Below are 27883 nucleotides of genomic sequence, written 5' to 3'. Positions count from 1 at the left end.
ATTCTAGGAAGCGGAGGGTGGTGGCAAGGGGGGCATAAAAAAGTACAAGTCTTGGGGTGTGCTCAAATAATGTGCTCGAAAACTATTTGTTAGTCATCAGCACGCAGAGGCCCTGGAAACAGCCTGTGGAGAGACGAGGTCCGTTCGCTTCACAGAGCACGTGGGCCTCGGTCCAGTCTACTGCGTGGCACGGCCGGCCACCAAAAAAGGCCGGCACGTAGCTCTACGCGGCTGCCCAGGCTTTTATCTCTCACGGCGGCGGCAATCGATGTCTGCTTTTATGGTGCCACTTCTCTTTATTCAATGTGCCATTTTCCACGGGAGACACTTCCCTGTGTATGTTTAAACTTTATGGACGTACGCCTGTAGGCGCTCAGCAGCCGTGTCAGGTTTAATAGCCTGTCGTGCTGTGCACCAGTTGCAGGTATGATATTTAACAACTCACGGTGGGCTGGCCCCGGCTGCGGCGAGTTGTGATTGAGGCGCTCTGAAGAGGAGCAGCAAGACAGCATTACTGCCTACGTATCTATTAGTCAAAATTATTTTAGGGTTTCAGAGTATGACTGAGCGAGTGGTCTTCAAAACAGAGAAATGTGAGAATTTCAAAACTCAATAACATCCAAAGTGCATTCCTGTGGTGCAAATATTACTATTTTATGGGAGGTATTTACCCTCAGCGGATCATTGGAACCCATATGGTGGGTTTTCACCTTCCTTGTTGGAACAAAACCGGTCTTCGGTGGGTTCCTTCCCATCCTCAAACACTTGCCGTTGTGAAATAAGATTCCAGCAGAATTACGTTATGATTTCATGTTCTCTTAACTAGCAGAAATGTATTTACGTAGTTGACAGTACGTCTAAGAACCTTTCCTGCACCCTGCTCCGTGCCCCGACACACATGGTGTGTGTACTTGAAATAATGGTGTGCAAGAAAGAATACAGTTTACAGAGTGTTTATTATCAGGTATTGTCATAGCAGAACAAAAAGACAAATGGAGAGATGACAGAGAGAAAGTATTTGAAAACAGTTGCAGTCACTGTGAGGGTAAATGTGTGCACAGCAGAAAAGAAAATGGAAAATAAATATAACTATGGACAATCGTCAACAATAAAACATTAAATTCTATATTGTACAAGCTCATTTGTCAAACCAGATTCTAAAAATTTTAAAATCATCATGTGCTGAGGTCTTTCAGCCGTGACACCCCTTTGACTGAATAAATAAAAAAACATGACACAAATAATATCAGCAAGAAAAAATGCGATCTGTGGACGGCCGAGTGCACGAATACAAGTGAGTGCCAGGGCACAGCATGGTGAGCACCAAATATTTACCAAAACGGACTCTTCAGAGGTAGTCTACGTTTGTTATGATTTTTTTTTTTAAAGCACAGACGGAATCCTGATTTTGATATATACTAAAGAATTGCATGTATATGAATAACCAGCGAGCTGAGCGAGAGAGAGAGGAGAGATGATGGAAGTTTACTCGCCGTCTGTGTCATCCCTGCCGACATGAAACTCTCTTATCTCCTTGGCAATGCGTTCAGCTATTGCTCCGCTGCTGGCCGCGATCAGCCTTCGAGACATCAGATCAAACGGTCCACCTGGATGAAAGAGGAAGTGCTGAGGGAGCGCTGGAATAAAATTGAGCATTACATTTTCATGTTGCTGAGAGACTTAAGGAGTGTCATTTGGCCTCATGAATTGCATGCTTTAAGCCACTGAAAATTACTTTGTGCTTCATGTTCCTTGACTTGGATGTTTGGCCTTCACTGCGGAGAATGATGTACGCACAGAGCCCGATAGAACGGGCGCCGCTTTAAAAATTCGCCAGCCGAAAATTCACCTAGAAAGTTTCTCGGCACTACAAATATGATGTACGACAACGTAATTAATCCGGAAAGCGGTACCGACACACCGACAAGTCATTGACTGAGGAAGTGATGAAATGTTGGGCTCGCAGTGACTCATCGGCACTGGACTTCTTCGGGAGATGTGCATTTTTTTTCAAAGTTGTTTTTGCAACGGATAAAGCCGCCCGACATAATTTCTTCCTGCATCTAAACCTGCGTCATCATCAAGCATTATGTTGATACATTAATGGCAATTAAAGCGCACCATCTAAGCGCCGACACTGTTTCTAGAAATGGCTGCAAAACTCACTGTGAGGCTCATATCGTCTGCACAGCTGCTCACATTCAATCAATGCATGGCGCCATCAGTGTCACCGTTTTAACTGCCTCTGGTGAGGTTTACTTTTCCAGTGGGGATTCAGGCAGTGCAACTACACATATTTCCATCGCGGTGCATTGCAGAAAAAGATGAAAATGCAGAAAAGGAATATGTGACAACAAAGTGACGAAGACCTGCACTTATTCTATTCTCCTCGGTCTCCGATGAGGTGGGCAAATGATTGAGGAACCAGAAACCAATCGTGACTACTTGCAATAATGAATTTGTTAAATTATCCCATGAATCATGATGAGATAGACTCAAGATAAAATGGAAAAATTAGACTAGTAATGAAAGAAATAAGCAAACCTCTTCTTTGAACGTGTTTGTTGGCAGTAAGATATTGATCACTTTAAAAATAATAAAGTTATTACAATTTCTTCGGGAGTCGACTAAGCAGGCAAACATAGCGCAAGTGTTCCTTTTCACATAACAGGCTAGTTGCGCCGCCCCACTGATGAAAACGTGTTTGTCGTGAAATGGAAAATAGTACAAAGCTTGTCAAGGGGCAACAGATGGGGAAAGACTGGTTGATGAATTTGCAAAAGCATGACTGTTTTCTCATGGGAGTGTGACCTTGATAATTATCACAGTTGATGCTAGCTTTTCCCCCTGTGACGTAAAGGCATTCTGTGACTTTTTAGACAAGTAAGGGCAAAGGAAGGGCTTTGGCAGAAAGTCAGAGCGTGCTTGCTGTTTTTACAACCTTCTTAGTCAAGCTAGCACTGATGCCAATGGCAGCTGAGATCAAGTTACAAGAGCCCCGATACTTCCTACTCCTGGTGCGCAGGAAAGAGCCGGCAAGCACCTCCTCTCAATATATTTCACACCCTTGATGAGCACAGGATAGTTATAAAGCAATAGCGACAAAACTTGCGACTATAATTCATTCACGTGATAATATTCTGTCCATTTTTTCCTCACTGCTTTCTTGCATGTTCTTTGACGGATCATACATCTTGTCGCCCGCTTCCCTCCGTTACTTAAGAGCCTCAGCGGCCTTTCAAAGGTCTGCAGACGATGCCTTGAGTAGCTCTCATTGTCTCCGTGACTCACCTGAGACATCGACGACGACTCCTCCGGCTTCGGTAACAATCGCTGCCCCCCCAGCCATGTCCCAGCAGTGAATCCCCATGTGGTAGTAGGCGTCCGCCGATCCACACGCTACCAAGCACATGTTGACAGCCGCGCTGCCCGGGGAGCGAACACTGCCAACAGAAATTAGATATTCACTTTGGGTCTGGCTGCAGGTGACGTGCAGTCGATCTGTGACCGCTGCAAATGCTCAGGGATAATTTACCCGTGTACGGGGATAGTCAGGATTGTCCTGATATTGTCCAGCATTGTTTTGAACTGCTCGGGATCTTGTTTGAAGCCGACTTCTGTCAAAACTAGAGACTGGCTAATATCTATCACAAAAGAAAACGAAAATAAAGGCAGGACAGAGTGGAGTAGAGCGGTGAGGTGATTTTGCTGTAATGTTGCCACCATCTGGTGGACTTGTGTAGAACTGCAAACCCAAAGTGGTCATCACTCACCTTTCTGCCCTGACACCTGAATGGGCGTGCCGTTGCAGAAGGCACCTTTCCCCTTCCGTGCTGTGTACATCTTATCCTCGATGCAGCTGTAGACAATTCCAAACTCAATCTACGCTCGAGATGCAACACGAGAGATCAAGGTGATTAGTGGGTTGGGGGAGGAAGGCCAAGAATAGAACAGGAGCTGCGTGAGCATTGAAAACTGGGACTAATCAAAACATTCACAGAGTGATTGGGGGCAATTATCACGATAATGATTTAGGTAATTAAGGCATTTAAGCAGCGTTTACCTGAGAAACATTACAAAAGATGTAAATAAACAATAACATCTACCTGTTTCTTCACCGTGAATCCAATTGATACAGACACAAACGGGAACCTGTGCAAAAGAGTTACAATATGAAGCGCTCGTTTAATGAACTCCCCTTAGGTTCAATCTCACAGGAATCCACTTCTATTATCAGTTCAGTTTCATCGAAGTAATCTAATTATCCTTGACAGAGAAGACGTTCCACGAGGGAACCTAATTAAAAGATAAAAATAGTTGTGGGGCGTCAAAGATTAGACAAATCAAGCGCTGAATCTGGTTTTTAAATTGTTCTTACACGATTTCAGCACAAAGGATACCTGTGGACAAAGTTGGTGGTACCATCAATCGGGTCAATGATCCAAGTGGGATTGTCAGTCAGTATACTGGGGGCTCCTGCTGCTACTGATTCTTCACCTATGAAGCTAAAAAGAAAAGGAATGGAAACACCCCAGAGATGAATTATCATATACGCTCATGATATAAGGACTACAGCGCGAATAACATTATTTGCAAAGCCTGCTCCTTTTGCTTTGTCGGCAATGTACGTTATGATAATGTCTACGCCCTCAGAGATGATGTTTTGTGATTTGCATATTAAAAAAATATTTTCCATTCAGCGATGGCATTTATCATTACTCTTTCCAGGGTCACAAACGTTTAATGGCCATTTCACTCTGCAGGCAGAAGATGGCTATCTACTGTTGAAAAATGTATTCAATACAATGATCCAAAAATGTACCTTAGTTTCTGTTCGTATACAGATATTACTTTGAATAAATTAAAGACAATTTGAAAAAGAGGGGCTCAAATGGTTGAAAACCTTCACAAAACTTTTTGCGATAATTTTCATTATCCTTACTTCCATACATTTTAATACTTCTAGTCCAGGGATGGTTTTGCCGAGTGTCAAACAGGAATTAAAAGTAGAATAACTAATTGCCCCTGTGAATACAGGTTTCCTTTCACATTTTTCTAAATCAGGCTCTGTGGTCCAGATCCATTTGTAAAGTACCTGTGTGTGGGGTACTTTTCCTTGATGGAAGATATAATTAGCTGTTCCACCTTCTGGTCCGTCTCAGTCACCAGATCAACCGGTGAGCTCTTGTGCATGACGGAGATGTCCTTCTGGAGGGCCTCACGGATCATCTGGCAGGGAGAGAACAATAACAGACCCCAGCGAGAGTATTTTTGTGGATGACTGACTACATCTGTTACTTTAATTAGCCTTACACATGTATTATGATGACATTGTTGGCAATGATGGGTCAGATTATTGAATCTGGGCTCTACAGCCCAAATATATTTTTCAGTACGCTCCATCAATTTTATTACACATCACTGCATCTGTCTCTGAAAATTGGAACCAATACAATTTCTCTTTAAATCACAATAAAATGGTCAGTTAAATACATCTTCATTAATGTATATAAAGATAAAGATAGATGACAAAAAAAATTCCCCTTAACAATTCAACAATTGTACAGGTGAATTTAAAACCCAGAATAGCATTTCTGCAGCAGGTCTGATAAGATTCTAAGAGGATGATCACATACACATCACTGAATTTTGCATGCACACATTTTGACAACAGTGGATTTTTATATATGAAAACATTCAAACCCTTCGTCAGGGAAACTTTTAAAAAAGTCCACGTCTCTCTTATAGATATATATCTTTGTGCTTTATGCTCTATTCTGATAGCCTATGTTGACATAGCAAATATATGTTATGAGATTTAAGGGATTACAAATCAAAGAGACCTTTCTTTCATTAAAAGATCATAGTGAGGAGGTAAGTAGGGTCAAGGAGTGGAAAGCATGGCTTAGTGCACCACTGCTCTGCACTAAAGTGGAGACAAAGCTGAAGTTGTAATTAATATCCTGCAGGTATCTATTCAAACAGGGCACAACACAGTACTTCCTTCTCTTTAACAATTACCTTCCCCGCCCGTTTGGTGACCTCCACACAGTGGTCCATGCACTCCTGCCAGGGGTCGCTCATGGTGAGTGGGATGTGGACAAATACAGCCTCTGCTCACCTGGAAACCACAAACGCAGCTTCAGTCATATTGCATAGGTTTTATACTAACACTGTAAAAAAATTTAAAAAAAGGAGCTAAACCATACACTGCATCTATATATAAGAAATTAGTTATTTCATTGGGGTTACCTTCCTACAATACTGTGAATGTTGACATGAAACATGCAAGTACGTCAAATGTAGTTAGTCGAGGGGTTGATATCTGGCCGTTGAATTTACAAGAAGTTAAGAAATGTAGTGTTTCGTCTTGAAAGCACATTTCTGAAGTGCATGAATAGCTTGTTTTTAACGTTATCGGTATTTTTCTCTCGTCGGAGCTGTACATTGACATGACAGACGTGTATTAGCTTCCACTTAAGCACCGTGTGCTAAAGGAAAGAGGCGGTTGCAAGTGCGGTACGGCGAGCGACGAGCTTAGTGACGACTACAGCTATCAGAATAAGGACCTGTATTCTGTTCACCAGCCTTTTGACGACTTTTAAAGATTCCGTGGAGGAAAGTTGGTGGTACGATGCCAAAGAGCTACGGCTAACTCACCGCCCCTGATAGCGCTTGAAGACTCCCAACAGAACGGGGTGTTTTCTCGCTCTCTGATTGGTCAAAGCAAAGCAACCTGACTTCAAGGTCCGCTTTCATTGGACATAATCTGTCCAAAGCGATCTGTCAGACAGATCGCTTTCTTGAAGAAAACCCTTGCTCTGGACGCATCCCTAACGTCTGTACTCTGACTACTCGATGAGCGCGATATAAGTGACGAGCCGGGGAAGTTTCCATTCTGGCATTAATAGATACGTGTTGTTTAAAACTAAGTTGCGACGTATGTCATACGTGTGTCAGCCTTTCAAACTGAAGTCAGAGCGCCGGCCAAACCTCGTTAAACCGGTAAGCTAGCAAGCTAACTCAATCACGCTAGCTAAACACTCACAACACGATAGCAACTTAGCAAAGGCATGACTGGAAAACACTTACCGCTTAAAATTCCTCTTTAAATTGACTGTTGCAGTCCCCTTGGTCGGTATCCAGCACATCCAACGCTCCTCGCCTCATTTACATAGCCCACCTCTTGGCCAATGACATTCCGCTGCCCCCTTCTCCGACAGTACCCTCTTCAACTCTGTTGCAGAGCCCACGCAGACCTGGTGAGTCACTAGAGGCACAAACTATGTTCATTGAAAAAAATAACAATAAATGTTATGTAAAACATAAATGTGGAAACATCTGCAAACGTCCATCCTAGACAACCTGAAGCAAGCAGCCAACCAGCTCAAATAAAACTACCCCAAAGGCCTTGCAACAGTCATTGACGAGAGTGATAACAAATAAAATGAAACAGGGACCCTGTCTGAGCTTCAAAACTGCGTCCGCATTTTGGAGATGACTTCTACAAACTAAATGAATGTAAATGTGCATAAAACTGAATGCATAATATTTTTCAGGAATAGTTGTTACCATAAATGCTGAAAACATAATTGTAACAAGAATCCATATCACCCAGAGCTAAATTGTGCTCTGGATTTGTGCAGGGTTTTCAGTGCTGGTCCAACACTATCTTACTGTCACCTTCTTTTTGAATCCTTAATGTATATATTTTTTTTCATCCCACCCAGGTGTCTGTTCACCTCAGAGAACATGTATGCGTGACACAAGAAATTATTTTAGAAATTCAACAAATAATTCAATGCAACCACCATGAAAGCCAGTCCAGAGAAATAAATCATAGTCACAGCTTCTTAGGAATCAATATGTAAATCTGATTGATAACACAATTAACCATGACCAGTAAAATGGTGAATAATAGGAAATACGTTCAAAGTTGTAAATGGATTGTATAATATTACTATTGTGCAATATTAAGGCTATTGCTCCCGCAAAATAAAATGCACAACATGTGCAATTGAACTACTTGAATTTAAATCTGTTATGTTGGCATTGTTTCTGCCTTTGGGTTTTAACAGTGTCTGCAATAAGCTCTTGATCTACCAAGCTAACTAAGTCGTGAAGAAATGGGTTACTTGATAAAGGGCCAAATCTGGAGTAGAAGTTCAGAAAGATAAATTAAAAAGTAGATAAACGTACTGGAATATCCTTACCCTCTAATCACTTGAAACAATTCAATGTTATTAAACTAACATTGTTTACAATATACACTTTTCATAGTAACTGACAATGAGATGAGGCTACATATTATATGAACAGGACATGACCCATGATTTGTTATGAAAAAAGAAAAGGTTTCCAATTAAAAGGTGTTTGTCAGAGGTTCATATCCATAGTTCAAGTTCCTATTATAACACACATGGGGTTCATCATTTTGCTATCAGGTTAACGCTTATCACGCACTTTATCTTACGTCACACTGCCAGTTCATGCAAAAAAAAAAGCAAAACTTGAAAGAACCAAGACCACAAAGGCAGTAGTATTATCATATTGTTATATAGCTTTAATTGCACCTTATTTTTCCGCTGCAGCATCAGATCAAATTTCGATTAGATCTGAAGTATTTCTAGCTTCCATTTGCCCTTCCAGCACCGATGCCTATGTCACCCTTCGTTCTGGTCACCTAATCTTAACTGGATAAAGTCAACAAGTGGCCGAGCCTTGGTTCCTTTAACAACTGTTGCACAACCTGTTTAACAGCTGGTGAGCAGCATGAACTCTTACCTCCATTCAGTTTCTTGTTTCGATCTTACTCTATCAAATCCTGTAAAGGACAAACCATGGTTCTTCGCAGACACACCCACTCTGGAGACTGTCTGCAAGAGTGTGGGAACTACTGGATATTTGAACTGTGTAAGGAAACGCACGCAGACAAGGGAAGAACATGCAAACTCCACACATAAAAGTCAACTGTTAGAATCCAACCAAGAATCTTCTTGCTGTGATTGGAAGCGCTAACAACTGTGTCACCATTTCCATGAGCCTGGGGGAAAAATGGCTGCTAACATGGCTTGAAGAGACCATGATGCTCCATGGAGGTCTAACTAGTTGAGTTGAAGGCCTCAATCAGGCCCTTAGGCCCGTCTGTCACAGAGCAGACCCAAAACATCAAAATTGGGACTTTTTCTTCGCTTCATCGTCTTAAGTCTTTGCAATTCTGAGGAGTGTCCAGCAGTGTCCACTGGATCATGATGACAGTAATGTCTGCTCACTGTAGAGCTTCGTCTGGGAGCAAATTCTGTGCAAGTGTCAATCTCACATGCAGTTGTTGCAGCACATAGTTTGCAGTTCTAATGAGGGCAGATGAACTCCCCTGTGCTTACTTAAACACTTATATTACATTTTCACCTGCAAGCAATGGGTATTGAAGCGCAGAACATAGAATATCCACACTCAGCAGCTGATTTTACCATGTGTAAATAGAAAAATACTTCTAAGGAAGTGAGAGGCAAACCCTGGAGCTTCTATTCCTCTATCTCTTAACTTGTGCAATTGCAAAAATGCCCCGAGGGATATGCGCTGTCTCATGCATGGCTGTGCACAGACCAGCGTGTCAGAAATGGCATTGTCACCATTTCACAGGTCAACTGGCAGGTCCATCTTATGTATGCAGACCTTAGCCACTATGAAATTATACTTTATTATTATTTTTCCATTCTCAGTGTTTGACAAACCAGGAGTTTGCGTGTAGCCAATAAAATTCAAACCATCGATGAATTAAAGATCGCAAAACCGACAGAAGAAATAAAGTGCTCTTTGCAATTATTTTACCAAAATCTACTTTTGTCTGTTGCTTTTCTTTTCTATTGGTATCTATTTATTTTTTTCCTATCAAAAACAACAGAGCAGCTGGAAATTTCTATTATATGCTGATTGTTATTTTGTTTTGGGGTGAAAGATTATGACGATATTGCGAGTTACTCAGGATGGATCCTCTGAGATTCTGAAATGGGCTTCATGTCCATGACAAGGAAATATTCAGAATTAAAATCAGCTTGAATGACCAAAACTTTGCACACACACAGGGATTTTTGCTCCCGTTTTCAGTTCAGTTGATAGAAACGGAAACGAGCTAGACAACAGGATGTTATACACAATCCAAAAAAAGCAAACCACAAAGTACATGGTAGCTCAGGCTCCCTTTCAGCTCGGTCAGGGAAGAGTTTATTGTGACACGGGCACGGAAACACCTGCAGTACTCAGGATTCAGAGACGGCAAAGTGTCTGGGGCCGGAATTGTGAGGACAGGGAGAAAGTGGAGGACAGCAGACGCAGTCCAGCAAGCGGAGACTCAGCTTAGGTACAGGGCGGAACTGTTCTTGGGAGCCCAACAGCAGGCGATGGAGCGGTGCACGACCTGGAGGGATATCTGGCAGTGGAACCCTCAGAGGATCAAATTCTTGATCCAAGGGGCTTATGATGTCCTCCCAAGCTCATCTAATCTGTGCGTCTGGGGCAAAATAGAGACACCTGCACGCCCCTTGTGTTCCAAGGTAGGGACACTGGAACACATCTTGAGCAGCTTCCCCAAGGCACTGAGTGAGGGTCGTTATCAATGGAGACACAACCAAGTCCTTAAGTCCATCGGCGAGGCAATCTGTGGGTGGGTAAAGGAAAGTTGACACACCCAAGTTACTGCCGAGGCCATCCAGTTCGTCAAGGGTGTACAGAGGCCAGAGAAAACACCAAAGAACTGCGCCGCTGGTTTGCTCTCCACAGCGCGAGACTGAGTGATGACAGTCAACCAGAAGCAACTGAAAATCCCAGCACACATCTCCCAGTCCTAGTTGAGACCGAACTTGGTCTCCGAAGCGACAAAGCGACTGGTCTTGCTGGAGCTGACAGTCCCCAGCTGTTGCACAACCTGTGTAGCAGCTGGTGAGTAGCATGAACTCTACCCTCCGTTCAGTTTCTATCTTACTCTATGAAACCCTGTCAAGAAGGACAAACCATGGTTTTCTGCAGACACACACACCCTGGCGACTGTCTGCAAGAGAGTGGGAACTACTGGATATTTAAACTGTGTAAGGAAACCCAAAAATGGCTGCTAACAAGGCTTGAAGAGACCGTGATGCTCCATTGAGGTCTAACTAGTTGAGTTGAAGGCCTCAATCAGGCCTCAGGCCCGTCTGTCACAGAGCAAACCCAAAACATCAAAATCTGGATTTTTCTTTGCTGCATCGTCTTAAATCTTTGCAATTCCTTGTCCGCTGGATCATGATGACAGTGAGTCTGCTCACTGTAGAGCTTTGTCTGGGTGCGACATTCAGGTGTTGCAGCACATAGATTGCACAGTTATAAAGAAGCGGGATCAACTCCCATGCACTTACTTAAAACACTTATATTACATTTTCGTCTGCAAGCAATGGGTATTGAAGTGCAAACATAGACTATCCACACTCAGCAGCTGATTTACCATCTGTAAATGGAAACATACAAAGAGTGAACCAGCAGATCAGTGGCCATTAGGTAGTAAGGTGCCTGAATGAAGTGGGAGCGGTGCATCACCTGGAAGGACATCTGGCAGTGGAACCCCCAGAGGATCAAGTTCTTGATCCAAGAGGTTTAAGATGTCCTGAGCTGACAGTTCCCTGGGAGGACAGGAAGGAGGAAGCACAAGAGAGAAAGAGGGAGAAGTACCAGGAGGACTTATGGAGGAATGGGGGGAGGACCAGATGCATGCCAGTGGAGGTTGGCAGTTGGGGATTTGCCAGCCGTTCCCTGGGCAAGGCCTACGGCACACTGGGCATAACAGGTGGGAGGCAACAGAGAGCCATGAATAACAATGCAGGGACTGTGGAGAACGTATCCAGATGGCTCTGGCAGTAGAATGCTTCTTGGACACAGGCCGCGGTCAGATCGGCCTCGGTTTGGTCGCTTGGATGAGAGTGTCTGGTGAGAGACCCGAAACACCCAGCGACTTCAGGAAACAACACTGATGCGAAAGTGGTCAATTAATAACCCAAATGATTAAAGTGGTCAGTTGGACAGTGCAAATAATTCAAATCTGGTTAACTTTGTCTATATATACACAGTATCTGCAGTATATTATTTACAACACTTATGTATGTGTATCACAGGATGACAAATGAGAGGCATATGGATTCCATATTGGTGATTAATATGAAAAATGACTTCTAATAACAGGCTAAAAGACAGAAAATGTCCCAAACTATACACATAAACGCTCTAAACCTCATCACGGTCATACTAATAATTCTAACATTATGTCTGCCACCGTTATATTTCCGATTGTTTCTAAAATGTTGTGAATGACCTGAATATCTTCATCTCACAATCCACAAACCCATATTTGAATGTTAAGTGTATTTGCAGCCCTCCGAGCTGAGTCGATAAAATAAAGCGGCGTGACCGCGGACATGAGCAGATCATATATTTCTCCCTCCAGCCCATGGCCCGGCTCATCTGAGAACAGCACACACTCTGTTGGAGAATTCTGAATGCCACCATAATAGGAGTCATGTGGATGCACTATTTACAACAGAAGTCTCGGGAGTCAAAAAAAAGGAGTGAGAAAAAGAATCTCTGCTTTAAGAATGTCCGTCTGCAATGGTAGATGTGTTTTCGAACCACAGAAGACCATCCCATAATAGGAGGGGACATTATCCCACCACCGGAGGACCTGAGCTGGGCAGATTTCTGATCCGGGCCGAGGACCAGGCATTACAACCTTGGGACAACCTCTCACAATCCTACACCGGTTCTGAAATACGGTGAGTGAATGTTTTCCATCTACATTATCATCCCACCCCATAAAGACGAAAGTCTCCGAGACCTTCTTCTTCTTGTTTTGAGAACAGACAATTTCCCAAAATGCCCCGTTGTCAACTATGTTCAGTATCATTCTCAGCTGTCGCTGAAATCCCCCAGAGGCTATTCGAGTGACTGAAAGGCTGTCAGATTTCACAGCTCTTGACATCATAGAAATACTATCAATGAGATTTCCTCGTTGACCGCAAACTCATCCACCACTCCTGCTGGATTTATGTTTTCCAGCTGATTTTCAGCGGTGTCTGTCGGAGCATGCAGCAGCGCGGGGCTTTCCTGTGGAGCTCCGAGGCCGTCCGGGGGACCCCCGCGAAGCGCCATGACCGATCATAAAAAACTTGCTGGGTTTGTTATGACCATGCTGGCAAAATGCAAGTCATTCCTCTCAATATTATTTATCTATGAAGCTCAAGTTTGTCCATGTTCGCTTCTCTGATCTCCCTTTATTTTGGCGTTTTTTTTGTTCACCTCCGCCGATCCTTTTTGTGTGTCTCAAAGGGTTCATTGTGGCTCTGCTCTGTCTGAGTCCACTGGGTATGCAGATCGGGACAACGCCTAACATTAAACAAATTGTGGTTGGAAGATGTTACAGTTACATAACCGTCATCAACCCCAGCACAAGGTAGGCTATTAAAACATGTATCTTCTTTATGTTCATGTTTTTTCCCATAACATCCATATTTAGACACAACAAATCAAAAGAATAAAGATGAATAAGAAAAGCTGGAACACGCGAAAAAAAAAAAAAAAGTAGACTTCAGAGTACAGATTGGCCCATGCGGAGACCAAAACAGTATCCATCATGTTCTGCCGCATTTGTGAGGATTTACCTTTATTTTCAGAGAAATACCTGCATGCACCGAACACGCATTTGCGTTCCTTTTCCTTTTGCATTGGCAGGGGTGTGCACAGGTCCTGAAGTATAAGGCCTGATATACAGAGAAAGGAAAACCTTTTGAATATGTAAACACGGGTGAAACATGAAATAAACACTTTATTTAATTGTAATGTAAACCAATCGGATTTATTGAGTTATTTATATTTCACTTTTTGCATCAGCTTGGAGAAATTCTTCTTCACTGCTTACCAAGGCCAGGTTAGTCAGTTGCTCCTGGGGCATAGGAGACCTCCGATACATTTTTCTTATTCTTAAATTGTGCAATTGACCTTTCACAACAGCATATGAAGTTGTAAGCAATAATTTGTGTGAAACATATGGCAATGTAATATTTAATTAAACATCACAGAAAAAAATTCTAAAAGATGCAGTTGCACCCGTTCCAGAGCCTCTCACTGACCTTAGAAGATATAATAATTCATCTAGATGCACAAAAAGCGTAACACAAACAGGTTACGACTCCAGGGACTCAGGGATGAAGAACAGCCACATGCATTGTGCCACGTATGTGAGGCTGTTTGGAGAAGAACCACAGAATATTGAGGGAAGGAAGGGCTGACAGCTGCCTCCGCAGGCCGCTGAGCCTCCTAAAATTGATTTATCACCGCTGAAATTTTAAAATTACTATCTGATTTCCTTCTGTCGGAATGCCCCTCTCCACGCACACCACTGTGCATTATTGTCTTTTATAAACACTGTCTTATTACACAGAGTACACATGGATACCCATAACGATATATAAGGATAAATAATGACAAAATGCATCAACATGATGTTGTACAAAGGTATGACTGCGAGGAGATCTGGAAGCACTTCGAGGAGGCGGTCATGCAGCAGTCTTTCTGTAACGTGACAGCGGAGGATTATCACCACATGTTTCACGCCATGCCGCAAACTTGGGCCTGCGACCGGGTGAGCGGCACCATCGGCTACTCCTTCATACGGAAGAAAAGCTGTGATTCGGGATTGACGTGTATGAGCGTTTGTTTTTGTCGTTTATCCCGTGTAGTTCCTCTTCTGGAGTAAAACCAGGGCTCTCATGCACAGTTACGCGGCAGTCGTGCGTGACTTGTGGACACTGGAGGACACATTGGTTGGCTACATGTTCAATGATCTCATCTGGTGTGGCCAAAGGCAAGAATCAGGTACAACGACTTGCCCGCACCGGTTAGGTTGTGTCACTAACTAGATCAGAGCTAGCGCTTCTCGCTGGCTTGGAACCACAAAGCTGCGGTGGTTAATGACACCGAGATGTAGAAAAGGTGAAACCTCATGGGGAGGGCTTGGGATACAAGCCAAACTGGTTTATATGACCATATTATCTAAAAACACTCCCAGCAGGAACATCATAACCCCCTTCATTGTTCCACTCACCTCAAAGATGAAACCCAAAAGCTATCAGGCGTGCCGTCCTTTCATTAGCTGTCCCGCCGCAGCCTCTTGTGTTTTTTTCCCAGTCCCGTCGATCTCATGTTCCGACAAAGCTCGGGACCTTTATCTCTGCCGCCTCCGCAGGAGGGGGAAAAGGGGGATCAGAATCATGTTACAACAGGTCTACCTATTTGCTTGTCATTATAAAAGGAATTTAATGTTAAATGATTTATAAGGCAATCATGTCATAGCATCCTGTTATCACAGAATACCATTTTTAATGAGACGGTCTGAAAAATCATGCAGAAATACAATTATTTGAAAATATTTGGTTCATATATACATGCTGTATATATATATAGATAGATATACACACACATATACATACATATATATACATATATATTGATTTGTATTTTTTGAGAGTGTAAAGAGTGGAAAAAGGCAGGGCAAGTACAGATATTTTAGCAAAGTTAATGAACTTGACAAATCTATGTTTCTTTTTGGCTTTGGCACAATTGGTCTTGCAATTCCAGTCCTGCAATTTCCAGTTTTGGATATTAAACCGCCAACTGCATTTTAAAAGGAGAAAGCATTCGATCCTTTCATCGCTCTTCATCTGGGCTTAGCTCCAGGGTGTTTTTGGTAATTCCACTGAAACCTGCTTTATACTGACTGATGTGAACTACACACACGCACACACATGTACACGCACACACACACACACACACACACACACACACACACACACAGGCTTTGATTTCAGCTCCTGTCCAGAGTGGTCGGCGTGCGTGCACCACCCAGTGTATTCCCTTTGGAAACAAGCCTCCCAAACTGTGAGCTGCTCTTGGTCCAAACCTCGTCATCCTCCATGGGAAAGGAAACGCCGCTCTCTGACCTTTTTCATATGTTTGCCAGTTTGCAGAGATGGCATGCGGCAACATCACCGTGTTATTAAACGGATCTATTGATGACGCCTTCAACGAAAAAAGGTTAAGAAAAGAAAAGCGCCGTCACAGTTGCAGATTACAGGGGTTGTTATGAAATAACCTTTCGTGTTTTGTGTGCCGCAGCATGTTTGGAAGCGTCGAACTGGACAGCCTTAATCCCACAAGGGTGAATTATGTCAACATAAAGGTGGTGACCAACCTGGAAGGACCCTTCATGTGGGAATCCAAACACTCATTCATTCATTCTAGATACCGCTTATCCTGCACTCAGGGTTATGGGGCTGCGGGAGCCTATCACACCCCGGACCGCTCAGTCACCCTCTCATTCCAACTAAATATGATAAACAATCCTCATCCTTTGATTTCTAAGAATTTTGATTAAATCGATTTTGTCTGCCTATCTCTCCTCCGCAGAGAATCGTGCAGTGAAGGATCCATTGTGAACCTGATTCGAATCCTCCAGTCCCGAGGTTTCCTCTGGACCTGCACAGATAATGAGCAGTAGGTTCTGTCCCATCACAGATGTAGACCTCGGCGACGGCAGGCATTGGAGGTTTTTAGTGGAATTAGAGTTGAAGCTCTCCGGGGCGACTGATCGGGATCATATCTCCTGCAGAAACCTGATGATCCTGCAGTGCGTCCACCAGCCCACACACCCTTCCTGCCAGAAGTTTGCAGACAGAGAGCTCGACTAAAGATGCTACGATTTTTACGCCAACGCTATTTTTTTTTCTGTCATTTGATCAAAGTGAATCTGAATTAAACAGTGGTACCGACGCAAACCCGATGTTTTAATAAAGAAAAGTCGTTTCCTCAAACAGGGTGCCACTTGTTTAGTGCCGGCAGGTTCTCTCATGAGCCCGGGGGGGAAGTTGACTGGAATGCTAAGTGGTTGTTTCATGCTGCCACTGAATTTTGCAAGAGAAAAAGTAGTTCCAGTGGGTTTACGCTAACAACAACGTTGCCTGGATCTTGTCCTCAAGCACTGAGTTGTTTTCACCAAAAAAAGGTCATGGTCGTCCTTCCTGCCTCACTTTGAAATCAAAAGTCAAGATCTTACTACCTCCCCAGACTTTTAACTTCCTTTCCTCCATTTTTGTAGCATATTTTGTGCATTATTTTGTTTTGTGTTTCCTCAGCCAGAACCCGTGGATAGCATGCGCAATCTGCTTGACTTTACCCCAGCAAATAAAGGTGTGAGCAGTTTGGAGCTTGTCAGCGAATATTGGTATTGAATTGATAACACATGTTCAAATAAACTAAATCAGTAAGCAAACGTCTCAGCATGTTCTCACCTGACGACTGCGGAAGGCTCCTCCGGGTTCCTTCCACAGCCCAAAAACATGCAGGAGGTTCATTCCAGAACCTAAACTGTCCAGACAGATGAATGAATGAGAGAATGATTGCATGGCTCAAAAAGACGTGGCTGAAAGTGAATGGCTTTATGTCTGTATGACCAGCGAATGAGAGGGTGAAAGGCTATGTTTCTATATGATGCATAAATAACAAAAACAAAAGTGTCATACATTCTGGATTCATTACAAATCAACTGAAATATTGCAAACCTTTTATTATTTTAATATTGCTGATTATGGCTTACATCTTAGGAAAACTCGAGAATCCTATCTCAAAATATTAGAATATCATGAAAAAGTATTTCTATTTATTTATTTATTTTTTTAAATATTTTTTAATATATATCTATCTATCTATACATAGATAGATAGATAGATTTTTTAATATATTTTTGATATACATATATATTTTTTTTTTTTTTTTTTTTGCATTACAGAAGATAAAGAACTTCATCACAATATTCAAATTTTCTGAGACAGTCCTGTATATGTCTCTCAGGAGTGAGTGAGAGGGAGAAGGGTTGTATGAATTAGACAAATAACGAAAGAATGTTTCCATTTTCTCTGTGTCATACGATTACCTCTTCGTGTTTGTACAACAATTCGATGAAAAGGGCTTTCAATTTTAGATATATATAGATATATATACTCATCCATCCATCTTCTGTTGCTTATCCTGCATTGAGGGTTGCGGTGGGATGCTGGAGCCCATCCCAGCTGTCATCGTGCAAGAGACGAGGTTCATCCTGGACTGGTCACCAGTCTATAGACAACATAGTCTGTATGTTCTGACCATGAAGTCCAAAAGGAATTAAACTGGAAACAGCAAAAACTTGAGCCTACCTGCTGGAACTGAATAACGTTACGATGGACCCGTTCAGCATCACCGAGATGTTGCCACAAGCCAGATCTGCATACTGCAGAAAATTAACGTGCACATCTCAATCAAAATATCACTGTGACTTGACGGAACAGAATGTGGACTCCGTATCTCCTTTGCGGAGGAACGGCTCCGGAATTTATCAAAAGCAGAACGATCTCACAAGGCTTGTCAGCCGTTTCTTGGCAAACTGTGTGTGAAGATAAACAAATTGACTGCTGCAAACCATAACAGAGTTATATTTTTGACACCCATAGTGGTAGATATCTATTTCTGGAAAAAATGTTATTTGCAAGTTACTTTAGCAAATGTAATCTGGATCACGACACCCTTCTTCATAGACACGGGGAATATCGTCTCTTAAAAGTAGCTAGACGAATGGTACTGCCTGTCCGTCGCTGGCATAGTAAGATCAGCGAGTAAGATCAGATTTTCTGGATCTTTCCTCCAAAGAGCGCGCTGAGTCTCCCCCTCTGCAGAGCTCAAAAGAATAGTCGCTTGTCTGAGTTATTTCTTATGACAACCTCAGTCTCCTCTTTACAGGCTTCAACTTAGACCAGCTTGAATTAGGAATCACTCTCCAACACTGCCCTTATACATCCTACACACACTTTTTGATAAAAAGCCAAGGCACTACCATCATTGCCATATCTTGGGAAAATATAAAATATTAAGTTTCGACAACTTGATCAGGTACTCTGATATCCGTCTGGTCCACAAAATTTTACATAATGCCGCCCCACCTCCTCTTAAGACCTACATCAAACCTCGCTCCCGACTCGAGTGCCAAGATCGGTGTCTAGAGGAGACTGCAATGTTCCTAAAAGTAAGCCTGCCTTTTCTCAATCTGCCTTTTCCTATAAAGCCATCAAAGAATGGAATGGGCTTCCAGACAATCTAAAGAACATGACTGATTTTCACACCTTTACACGAGCCGTTAAAAATTGGATTCTGGAGCACCAAACATGCTCACTCTAACATTGCCAGAGGGGTATTTTGCCATCAGATGTTACCAGAAGGGTAACATCTGATGGCCCCTAGATAACCAAAGTAATGATATCACAACAATAGCACTTTCAACTTGCAAAATACATATTTTATTGCTTGTTTATATATTGTATAGTTATTTTATTGCCCATCTGTATATTCTATATATATTGTCTATTTTGTACAGTTTTATATTTGTATTGTCTTCCCAGGACTACAGATGGAAATTAGCTATGAGCTACAATCTGGTACAAACATTACTGCCTCTGTGCTTAATGTAATTGTACACTGTCCTGATAAACGTCCAAACCAGTGGTTCTTAACCTGGGTTCGATCGAACCCCAGGGGTTTGGTGGGTCAGTCTCAGGGGTTCGGCGGAGGTCAAGACACACATTGGTGATGACATCACTTGCTGCAGGTGATCACGCTACATTGCTTGGCCTATCCGTGCTGCAGGGATTTTGGCGCGCTCAGTTGTAGTAACTTGTGACTGTCGTGATGGTACGTCATGTGATTTCTTTCTTAATATTTTAATCCCTTCATACTGATTATGTCGGGCAAAAAAAGAAAGCGGTCGGAAGAATACATACAATACGGATTCACATGTATGACGGAACGTGATTGGAATCGATGTCCTAACTGCATGATTTGCAGACAAGATGAGCAATTCTAGTCCAGCACCGGCAAAACTAAGGGAAGGCTTCCTTAAGCTGCATGGAGATGGGAACTACAAGAACATAGCGCTTGCTGAATTCAAGGTGAAGGGAGCCAGATTCGATGAAAAGGCTACTCCGCCTGTTCTTTGTACCCATCAACAAAATGATCCTCGATCCAATAAAGAAGGGTTCAGTGAATGCGCATGTAAAACAGGTGGGGTCCAGTACCTCCAACAAGGTTAAGAACCACTGGTCTAAACAAACAAACAAACACACACATATATATATATACAGTATATAGATGATCTAAATTGGACTGTGTCCTTCAGGAGAGCAGCAGAGGATTGCAAGGAGTATCCACAGCAAACCACACTGGCCAACAGGTGCTGATGAAGATGAGGGCTTCCAATCTTCACCCTGGACCGCCGCTGTTTGCTTTCCCACCTTCTCCTGCAGCTTTAGGAGCCTTAGCGGGTCTTCGCAGCGAGTAAGATCAGGGGCGGAAGCTGTCCCCAAGCGGGGCGGAGCCGTCGGCAGCCACACACTTCCATAAATAGATGCCCCGAGCCGACTTTTCGGCGGGTTTCTTCTCAGCGCCCCTAACTTCTCAGCCCAGTCCCGGGGAACCTGCGCATGGAGGCGGAGGAAGGTCGCTGCCGCCGCCGCCGACGCGGATGTCTGCTGGCGGTCGCCCTCGCATTCTGCAGTCTGCTCCTCCTGACCGTGGTGGTGGTGGTGTGTGTCACCACCGCTGCACGCCGGACGAGCATGATGTACGTCTTCCTGGCCCGCTGCGAGTTCAAGTTGCCGGGGTAAGGACGGCTGAGCCGGGGTAAGGAGGAGTGAGAACGGGGTGAGCCGAAGGGAGAAGGGGTGAGAAGGAGGTGAGACGGGGCTGTTGGCGCGGCTGCGCAGTGGCGCCACATAAACATATCTAATAATAATATAAATGTATAATAATAATAATAAAATAATTAAAATAATAATAATAATATAAATATATATTATTATTATTATTATATTATATTTATATTCATATATATATGTCATATTAATGTAAATAAAAATCTAATTTAAAAAATCTAATTCCGCATGACATCATGGCAGTAGGGAAAGGCTCTCGGTCACCTGCCCTCCCACCCCAGTTGCAGAGTGAAGGCCGGTGAACATGTGAGCGGGGACAATGGCGATGTGTTCGGGTCTTATGTTGTCTCTGAATATGCACTCATTCAGTCATGCAGTCCTCGGCTATACCGCTGCTCTTGCACTGGGCCGCAGTCTTTTCCCCAGGTGTTATCAGGGCGAGAGGGGTGGGTCGACCCTGGACCGCGCCTTCGCAGAGATACGACCATTCACCTTCTCGTTCACACAGCTGGGCAATCCGGGGTCTCCGATGACCCTCCTGCATGTTTTTTTTTTGACGCTTGAACATGAGGACTCCATAAAGTAAGGCTTCCCCTGTGGGAACCTAACCAGGGAGATTCTTTTTGCAAGGCGGAGGCAGTCACCGCTACGTCTCAGCCTCCCCCCCCCCAAAAAAAAGATTAAAATGAAACCTCCATATCAAACAACAATACCATTCAGATTAGTGCTTCCTGGAAGCAGCCAGCTGCTGCGTCCACATGGCTTTCACAAAGCTTCGAATCAAACCGCAGCCAGATTACCAGGACTTTATCTGCACAGCCTTCCTCTGCGTACATACGTGTGTTGTAGCACAGGGCGAAGTAAAAATATAACTAAATAAAATTCGGGAATAGCCATGAAGGCTGGAAGGGGTGGGAAGATAGAGTAGGGCGGGAAAAGATGTAGGATCTTTAGCCGTGCGTCCAAAGCAGGAGTTGTTCCCAAATGTTGCTGCAGCCGCTCGTTGCATTATTTTGCACGTCGCCTCGCGGTTGATCTGTCTTTCCTCTGTTCTCCCAGGCATGATTGTGAAAATCTGTGGAAAACATTCCAAAAAGCCTTCTTGGGCCGGGACCCCTGCACTGTGCAGCCGGACGACTACAGCCAACTCCTCGCCATGGCACCCGCCATTTCTCATTGCAACACAGTAAACACCACCAGACTCGGGGGTAGGGAGGGGGGGTCGTAGTCCGGGCCAGATCATGAACCATTATTTGCTTCACTGTGATGTTTTTTGGGGGTAGATGATATTCTGGAGCAAAACAAAGGCGGCCGTCCAAAGCTTCGCCAACAGAGGAGAATGTTTTTTCACTCTGGAAGACACCCCTCTGGGATACATCCTGGACGGTCTCTACTGGTGCGGAAAGATGGGGAGCCAAGGTAAGACGTTTCTCCTCGGGAAGAACCCTCAAGACGCACCACGGTGTGCCGAGCAGTGAGCCTCTGCAGGCCCTGGTTTGTTCTAGATTTGATTTTTTCCCAACTTGTGCGATGTTATTCTACACTGGTGTCTTTCCGTCAAAACTGGAGAGAAACCAGGCGGTAATGAGGCAGAAGAAACGCACACACACACGTGCATGCGCAGAAAGTTAATTATTTAACATTTCCGCACTCTAGATTTCTCACGTTTGCCCCGTTTCCTCAAACTTCATTTGGGCCTTTCATTTTATGTGAAATTCCATATTTACGTTTAAGCTCAAACTCTCAAGCGGCCTCCTCTGTCTGACATGATTTTTTTGTTGTTTTGCGTATTGGGGAAACTACCTGGCACAAATTTGTCACAAACCACAAAAATTTATAGAGCTAATGAGTGAAATCCTTCCTTTCAAGAGGATTTAAAACATATAACTTCAAATTTGCCAGCTGTAAGACACCAAATCAACTTCAATAAACATAAGACACATGTAATTCAAGCCTCGGTGAGAAAACATGTTACGATGTTTCATTTAAATGATCGAAACATTGCATGTGAAGAAGATAAATTGCAAAATTTAAGCAAGATCTCCACATGCATTGAACATTGATCAGGACCCATAAAACAATTTCACTTTTTTGCAGCCCTTTAGAGAATTTCTAAGGTAGTTTAACAGAGAAAAAACAAAAGACCACTCAAGGAAGCACTAAAACTTGGCAAATGACATATTCATTGTGTTGTAAGTGAGCACCCTAAAAGCCAGACCTGGGCATTTTACGGCCCGCGGGCCACATCTGGCCTGTTTTGCTTTTTTAGCCGGCCAGCCAAACTATTTTCAATCAATATTGGATTTAGAATCTCCTCATTTTTTTTCTATTGTTTAATTTTGTATGGATGATTACATACAAAATAATGTAGGTACATTCATATGATCATAAATGATTATAAAGTTGAAATAAAATGCCAAAAAATTGAAATTTTTAAATTAAAATTTTCATTTTGTTCAATTTATATGATCCCTAGTTGGCCCACGCATAAAAATTAAATAAGAAATGTAGCCCTCCAGCCAAAATAATTGCTCAAACCTGCTTTAAGCCGTGTATTTGCACTAAGTCTGTGTTTGTGTTGTAGAAATTTTCACCAGCCACTGTCCAGACTGTCAACCTAATCCTGTACACTCCTTCTGGATTAAAGCCTCAGAAGCCGTAAGTTCTCGACGTCAATTTTCAGTTTTTTGGCCGGTGGGACGCCAAAGTCCCGGTGTCGAGTGGGGATTCCAGACAGGCTACGAGAAACATGAGTTTAAGCGCTCGCCGTGTCCCCTGGACAAGATGGAAAAGATGTAGAGGAGAATGAGAAAGCTCTCTCTGCCCAGTTCCTCATCAATAAGGCTTTGTGTTGGTCTCAATGGAGCCACAGATGCAGCTGTCTCCTGAGCGGTGGCGACGGCCCACACTTTCAGAGGAGCTATCATATTTGAGGGCCAGTGCGTCTTCTGCTAACACCCACAGGGAAATGCAGAAGTATTCTAAACAGGTGTGGCCTTGACAGGAGTGGAATATGCCAGCGTCGGAAAGGCAGTTCCATTTGTCTAGCTACTTAAAAGAGACGATATTCCCCGTGTCTATGAAGAAAGGCGTCGTGATCCAGATTACTTTTGCTCAAGTAATCTGCAAATAACATTTTTTCCATAAATAGATATCTACCACTATGGGTGTCAAAAATACAACTCTGTTATGGTTTGCAACAGTCAGTTTGTTAATCTTCACACACAGTTTGCCAAGAAATGGCTGACATGCCTTGTGAGATCGTTCTGCTTTTGATAAATTCCGGAGCCGTTCCTCCGCAAAGAAGATAAGGAGTCCACATTCTTTTCCTTCAAGTCACAGTGATATTTTGATTGAGATGTGCATGTTAATTTCCTGCAGTATGCAGATCTGGCTTGTGGCAACATCTCGGTGATGCTGAACGGGTCCATCGAAACGCCATTCAGTTCCAGCAGGTAGGCTCAAGTTTTGGCTTTTTCCAGTTTAATTCCTTTTGGACTTCACAGTCAGAATATATAGACTATGTTTCTCTCCTCCTGGCATGGCTTATGCTTGTTCGGGACAATCTGTCAGAAACCCCTCTTTTGCTCATTCCTGTAATTTTTGTGATTTCATCGTGTCACCAAAGAGTATCGCAATGCTTTAGTCTTATCCAACAATCTCTCGAACCAGACAACTACATTCTTTTACCTTGTATGACACGTTACAAATTTCTGTTAAAAGTTTCTGGCATGTCGGAGGACCCACACGCGGACACGAGAAGAGAGACTCCAACTGAAGTTTTCTTATCGGTCATCATCAAAACCGCTTTGGCTTATCTTTTGACTTGGAAAAACTTTCAGGAAGACAAAATAAAAATGATATTACCGTGAAATTCTGTATCAACATAGCCAACAAATGTTTTGGTTTTTTTTTTATATCACTTCCTTTTTTGTGGACAGAGATGACTTTACACCATGTTGTAAATGCTGACTTGATGCTGTTCCTAAATGAATAGGTTTTTTTTTTGTTTTGTTCTTTTTCATGAAAATGAAGCAGTATATTGAGGGTTGCATGGAAACTCAAGCTGCTCAGATGTTCAACACGAGTACACGGCCTTTTTGATTTGTACCAACAGTGTTTTTGGGAGCACCGAAATCAAGAGGTTCCAGCCACCCAGGGTAGCCAGCTTGACCGCTGTCTTGGTCACTGAAGGACCAGCTCTGTAAGAAGCTCACGTATAAGTTGTCTCGAGAAAGCAGGTTAATATGATGACCCTGATGACATGCTGTACATTTCTCCTCTTTAGTGCAAGCTGTTCAAATCCGTCTATGAAACAACTTGAACGTGAGCTGGATAAAGGGATAAAATACAACTGCTTAGAGAAGTCTTTGTAAGTATTGTGTGTGCGTTCACACGTTCATTTCACTCATCACCATGCCTATTAAGTGAGTTTAAGTTTCACATTCATGAACCAAATGACGTGGTTGGTTCACGTTGAGCTTCATTGAAAAGGGGAAGAATGTTTTGTCAAGATCTGAGCCAACATTTATTTTCAAAATTACTTAACTATTAGCAGGAAGTGATCCGATTCTTTGAAAATTTGCTGAAAGTGATCTGCCCTTTGTCCAAAGGTTTACCGATCTGCGTTATTCTGCAAATAATCTGCAAATTCAAAATAACCCCTCCCCACCCCACCGACGTTATCTGTGCAATATATTCAATCATTTTTTTAACAGCTGTACAATATATTCTATGTGTGATATATTTGTACATTGTTAATTTAGATATTCACTACATTCTTGTACAAGTCCTCTTACTGTTTCACTTACTTGTTCACAGAGAAATGCCTCTTTCTTGACACTGCACTTGAGCCAGAGCAACAAAATGTCGATGTACTTTTTTTTTTTTCCAGAAAAAAGTAGAAGTTGAATGACAATAAAATTCAGTCCATGTTTCTAGTTAAGAGGAAACAAGGAAGATATTTCAAATCGTATTCTGCAAACAAAGTTGACAGAAGCAGGAGCTTCCCAGACTGTTACACTTACAGAGATGAACTGATAACTCATTGTCATTATGCGTGTCTGTATTCGTGTGTTTGTGTATATATATGTATATATACATATATATATATTTATAAAATATAAAGTGTGAACCTTTTATATAGTTTGTCAAACCAGAGTGCGATTTGACTACCTGGTCCCAGGTTGACTGTCATGTTCCTTTACTCCTGTTTCAGATCCAAGATCCAGGAGTGTTACGCTCAACCTGGAGCTTGCAGAAAATGCTGGTGAAGACTTGGGATTTCACATACGTTCTGTAAATTCAAACACATGTAATATATGTCCATTTTTACTGTGGATTTAGTCATGTCCTATCATGTGTGATGTGTGTCTGAATATGAAGAGACTAAATGTCTGTAAAAAAACCCCAAAAATTTAAAAAATTAACCATTCTTTTACAACAGCAAATTTAAATTGGCTGTAAGAAGAAATACCATATTTCCAGCACTATAAGGCGCACCTAAACGCCTTTAAACTTCTAAAAAACGGACAGTGCAGCTTATAAACTGGTGCGCCTTATACATGGATAAATATTGAGGTCTCGCAACTATGGGAAGCAGCCACCGACTCTATTTTCTCCTGTAGAAGTAGTGAACGGTGCATGCTGGGATGTATGATTGCGCGAACTGTGCATTTTAATTTCCATTCGTGTGTTTGTGTGTGTGTGTGTGTGTGTGTGTGTGTGTGTGTGTGTGTGACGTCAAAGTAGCAGCGGTAAAAAACGGTAAGGGGGAATTCTAGTCCCACACCACTTGTGTGTGTCTGAAGACCCCAAAATGCAACCTTTCAAGAGGCACGCTTACAACGCTAAGTTTAAACTAAAGGCTTCAGTCACGCAGTAGAACACGGAATAGAGCAGCAGCAAGAGAATTCAACATTAACGAATCAGTGGCACGGAAGGGGAGGAAGCTATAAGATGACCTGCGCCAAGTAAAGAAGACTAAACAGTTTCCGATGGAACAAAGCGAGACGGCCACAGTTTGGAGGACAAACTCAAACAGTGGGTTGCTGAACAGAGAGCAGCAGGTAGAAGCGATTCTAAAAGTCACTATTTGAATGACGGCAACAGCGCTAGCTAGTGACATAAACATCAATGAATTTAGAGGCGATCCTTCTTGGTGCTTTCGTTTAATGAAACGTTTTGAGCTTTGACAAATGGAGTTTGAAATACATTGTTTGAACAAAGGTGGCGCAAATACCTGTAAGAGCTACCGGTACGTACGGTACCATATTGTGAATGCACTAACTTGCTTTGGGAGTGAACTGAGTTGTCAGAAGGTTTGTTTGTATTCTATTAATAAAGTTTGACTGACTTATCTGACTGTTTTGTTGACATTCCCTTTAGCCCAGCTCCATTTAGTGGATGCATAACGCAACCCCAGCCACTACTGTAGCTTCTATTATATGCGCTTTATAATGCGGTGCGCCTTATATATGATTTTTTTTTTAAATACAGGCCATTCATTGAAGGTATGCCTTATAATCCGGTGCGCCTTGTAGTGCAGAAAATACGGTAGATAAAATATATTTGTCAAATTTTGGAGCCAGATCATGAATTGTCAGTGATTGGCCAAGAAAAATACCTCAACAAAATTACTTTTATGTTTTTCACATTCTAGGCGAGTCCACATTTGTATATTTTGAAAGTAGATCTTTTGCTTGCTTGGTTTAGTGAGACGAGTGTCTCATGTTTATTTTGTAAGCAATTCCCAACATTCATGACATCTACAGACATCAACACGTCTTTTCCTTTTACACCGTGTTCACATGGGTTCCTCACTGAACCCACCTTCTTTTTGGTTTCACTTTCCATAGCAACAAAACTGATAGGTAGGGTAAATATTTGACAACCAAGAGAAGAACCACAAAATATTTTCTCCACGTGTGAATGTACGGGCTGCGGTGACAGAAGGGGAGTTGTGAGATTCAGTGGGTGAGAGATAAAGTGCACCGGTAGGGATGAGGCCCATCAAGATCAGTAAGAACTTCTTTCATTTCTGGTGACTTGTCGCTGTGTCACATATACGGTAA

General features: G+C 42.7%; 3 protein-coding genes and 1 long non-coding RNA gene across 7 annotated transcripts; 2 read left to right on the top strand and 2 right to left on the bottom strand.

The window, feature by feature from the left end:
* Positions 1-937: 937 nt before the first annotated feature.
* On the bottom strand, positions 938-7213 carry LOC147231792 (inositol monophosphatase 1-like). 3 transcript variants are annotated; one of them, XM_086150889.1, is made up of 9 exons: positions 7093-7213; positions 6022-6121; positions 5096-5229; positions 4401-4505; positions 4107-4152; positions 3774-3882; positions 3536-3644; positions 3292-3443; positions 938-1607 (listed from the first exon to the last, which is right to left on the bottom strand). In XM_086150889.1, exons 2-9 carry the CDS (start codon positions 6082-6084, stop codon positions 1486-1488), a joined length of 840 nt encoding a protein of 279 aa, XP_086007015.1. In that variant the 5' UTR covers positions 6085-6121; positions 7093-7213; the 3' UTR covers positions 938-1485. The 3 variants fall into 3 exon arrangements, with proteins under 3 accessions (XP_086007015.1, XP_086007014.1, XP_086007013.1); XM_086150888.1 differs by lacking the exon at positions 7093-7213 and adding an exon at positions 6661-6701; XM_086150887.1 differs by lacking the exon at positions 7093-7213 and adding an exon at positions 6570-6685.
* LOC147231790 (ADP-ribosyl cyclase/cyclic ADP-ribose hydrolase 1-like) lies at positions 6822-17330 on the top strand. Of its 2 annotated transcripts, none has more exons than XM_086150884.1 (12): positions 6822-7005; positions 7127-7262; positions 12657-12794; positions 13078-13220; positions 13348-13471; positions 14533-14659; positions 14757-14892; positions 15872-15954; positions 16037-16110; positions 16192-16284; positions 16483-16569; positions 16685-17330. In XM_086150884.1, exons 4-12 carry the CDS (start codon positions 13169-13171, stop codon positions 16761-16763), a joined length of 855 nt encoding a protein of 284 aa, XP_086007010.1. In that variant the 5' UTR covers positions 6822-7005; positions 7127-7262; positions 12657-12794; positions 13078-13168; the 3' UTR covers positions 16764-17330. The 2 variants fall into 2 exon arrangements, with proteins under 2 accessions (XP_086007010.1, XP_086007012.1); XM_086150886.1 differs by having other exon boundaries at positions 12638-12794.
* LOC147231791 (uncharacterized) lies at positions 10224-11854 on the bottom strand. Its single transcript, XR_015106454.1, has 3 exons — positions 11569-11854; positions 11391-11479; positions 10224-10657 (listed from the first exon to the last, which is right to left on the bottom strand). It is a non-coding gene; the product is annotated as an uncharacterized LOC147231791 (long non-coding RNA).
* Positions 17331-20408: 3078 nt separating the features above from the next.
* Positions 20409-27217, top strand: LOC147231789 (ADP-ribosyl cyclase/cyclic ADP-ribose hydrolase 1-like). Its single transcript, XM_086150316.1, has 8 exons — positions 20409-20758; positions 21870-21996; positions 22094-22229; positions 23395-23468; positions 24192-24265; positions 24928-25014; positions 25099-25182; positions 26029-27217. The coding sequence occupies exons 1-8, from the start codon at positions 20580-20582 to the stop codon at positions 26081-26083; spliced, it is 816 nt and encodes a 271-aa protein (XP_086006442.1). The 5' UTR covers positions 20409-20579; the 3' UTR covers positions 26084-27217.
* The last annotated feature ends 666 nt before the right edge of the window (positions 27218-27883 follow it).

Source organism: Fistularia commersonii, chromosome 8 (genome assembly GCF_037954325.1).
Source record: "Fistularia commersonii isolate RoL2024-O1a breed Wild chromosome 8, RoL_Fcom_v1.0, whole genome shotgun sequence".
Taxonomy (NCBI): domain Eukaryota; kingdom Metazoa; phylum Chordata; class Actinopteri; order Syngnathiformes; family Fistulariidae; genus Fistularia; species Fistularia commersonii.
The sequence above is the reverse complement of the archived record's forward strand: the minus strand, read 5'-3'. Positions and strand labels throughout refer to the sequence as shown.

Coding starts and splice junctions, on each gene's coding strand:
- LOC147231789 (XM_086150316.1), top strand. CDS start 20,580: ATGGAGGCGGAGGAAGGTCGCTGCCGCCGCCGCCGACGCGGATGTCTG. Junction 23,469..24,191: donor GGATTAAAGCCTCAGAAGCC/GTAAGTTCTCGA, acceptor AATTTCCTGCAG/TATGCAGATCTGGCTTGTGG. Junction 25,015..25,098: donor GTCACTGAAGGACCAGCTCT/GTAAGAAGCTCA, acceptor TCTCCTCTTTAG/TGCAAGCTGTTCAAATCCGT.
- LOC147231790 (XM_086150884.1), top strand. CDS start 13,169: ATGACCGATCATAAAAAACTTGCTGGGTTTGTTATGACCATGCTGGCA. Junction 16,111..16,191: donor GACGCCTTCAACGAAAAAAG/GTTAAGAAAAGA, acceptor TGTGTGCCGCAG/CATGTTTGGAAGCGTCGAAC. Junction 16,570..16,684: donor ACCTGCACAGATAATGAGCA/GTAGGTTCTGTC, acceptor TATCTCCTGCAG/AAACCTGATGATCCTGCAGT.
- LOC147231792 (XM_086150889.1), bottom strand. CDS start 6,084: ATGAGCGACCCCTGGCAGGAGTGCATGGACCACTGTGTGGAGGTCACC. Junction 5,230..6,021: donor TCACCAAACGGGCGGGGAAG/GTAATTGTTAAA, acceptor TCTCCCTGCCAG/ATGATCCGTGAGGCCCTCCA. Junction 4,506..5,095: donor GAAAAGTACCCCACACACAG/GTACTTTACAAA, acceptor TTTTCTTTTTAG/CTTCATAGGTGAAGAATCAG.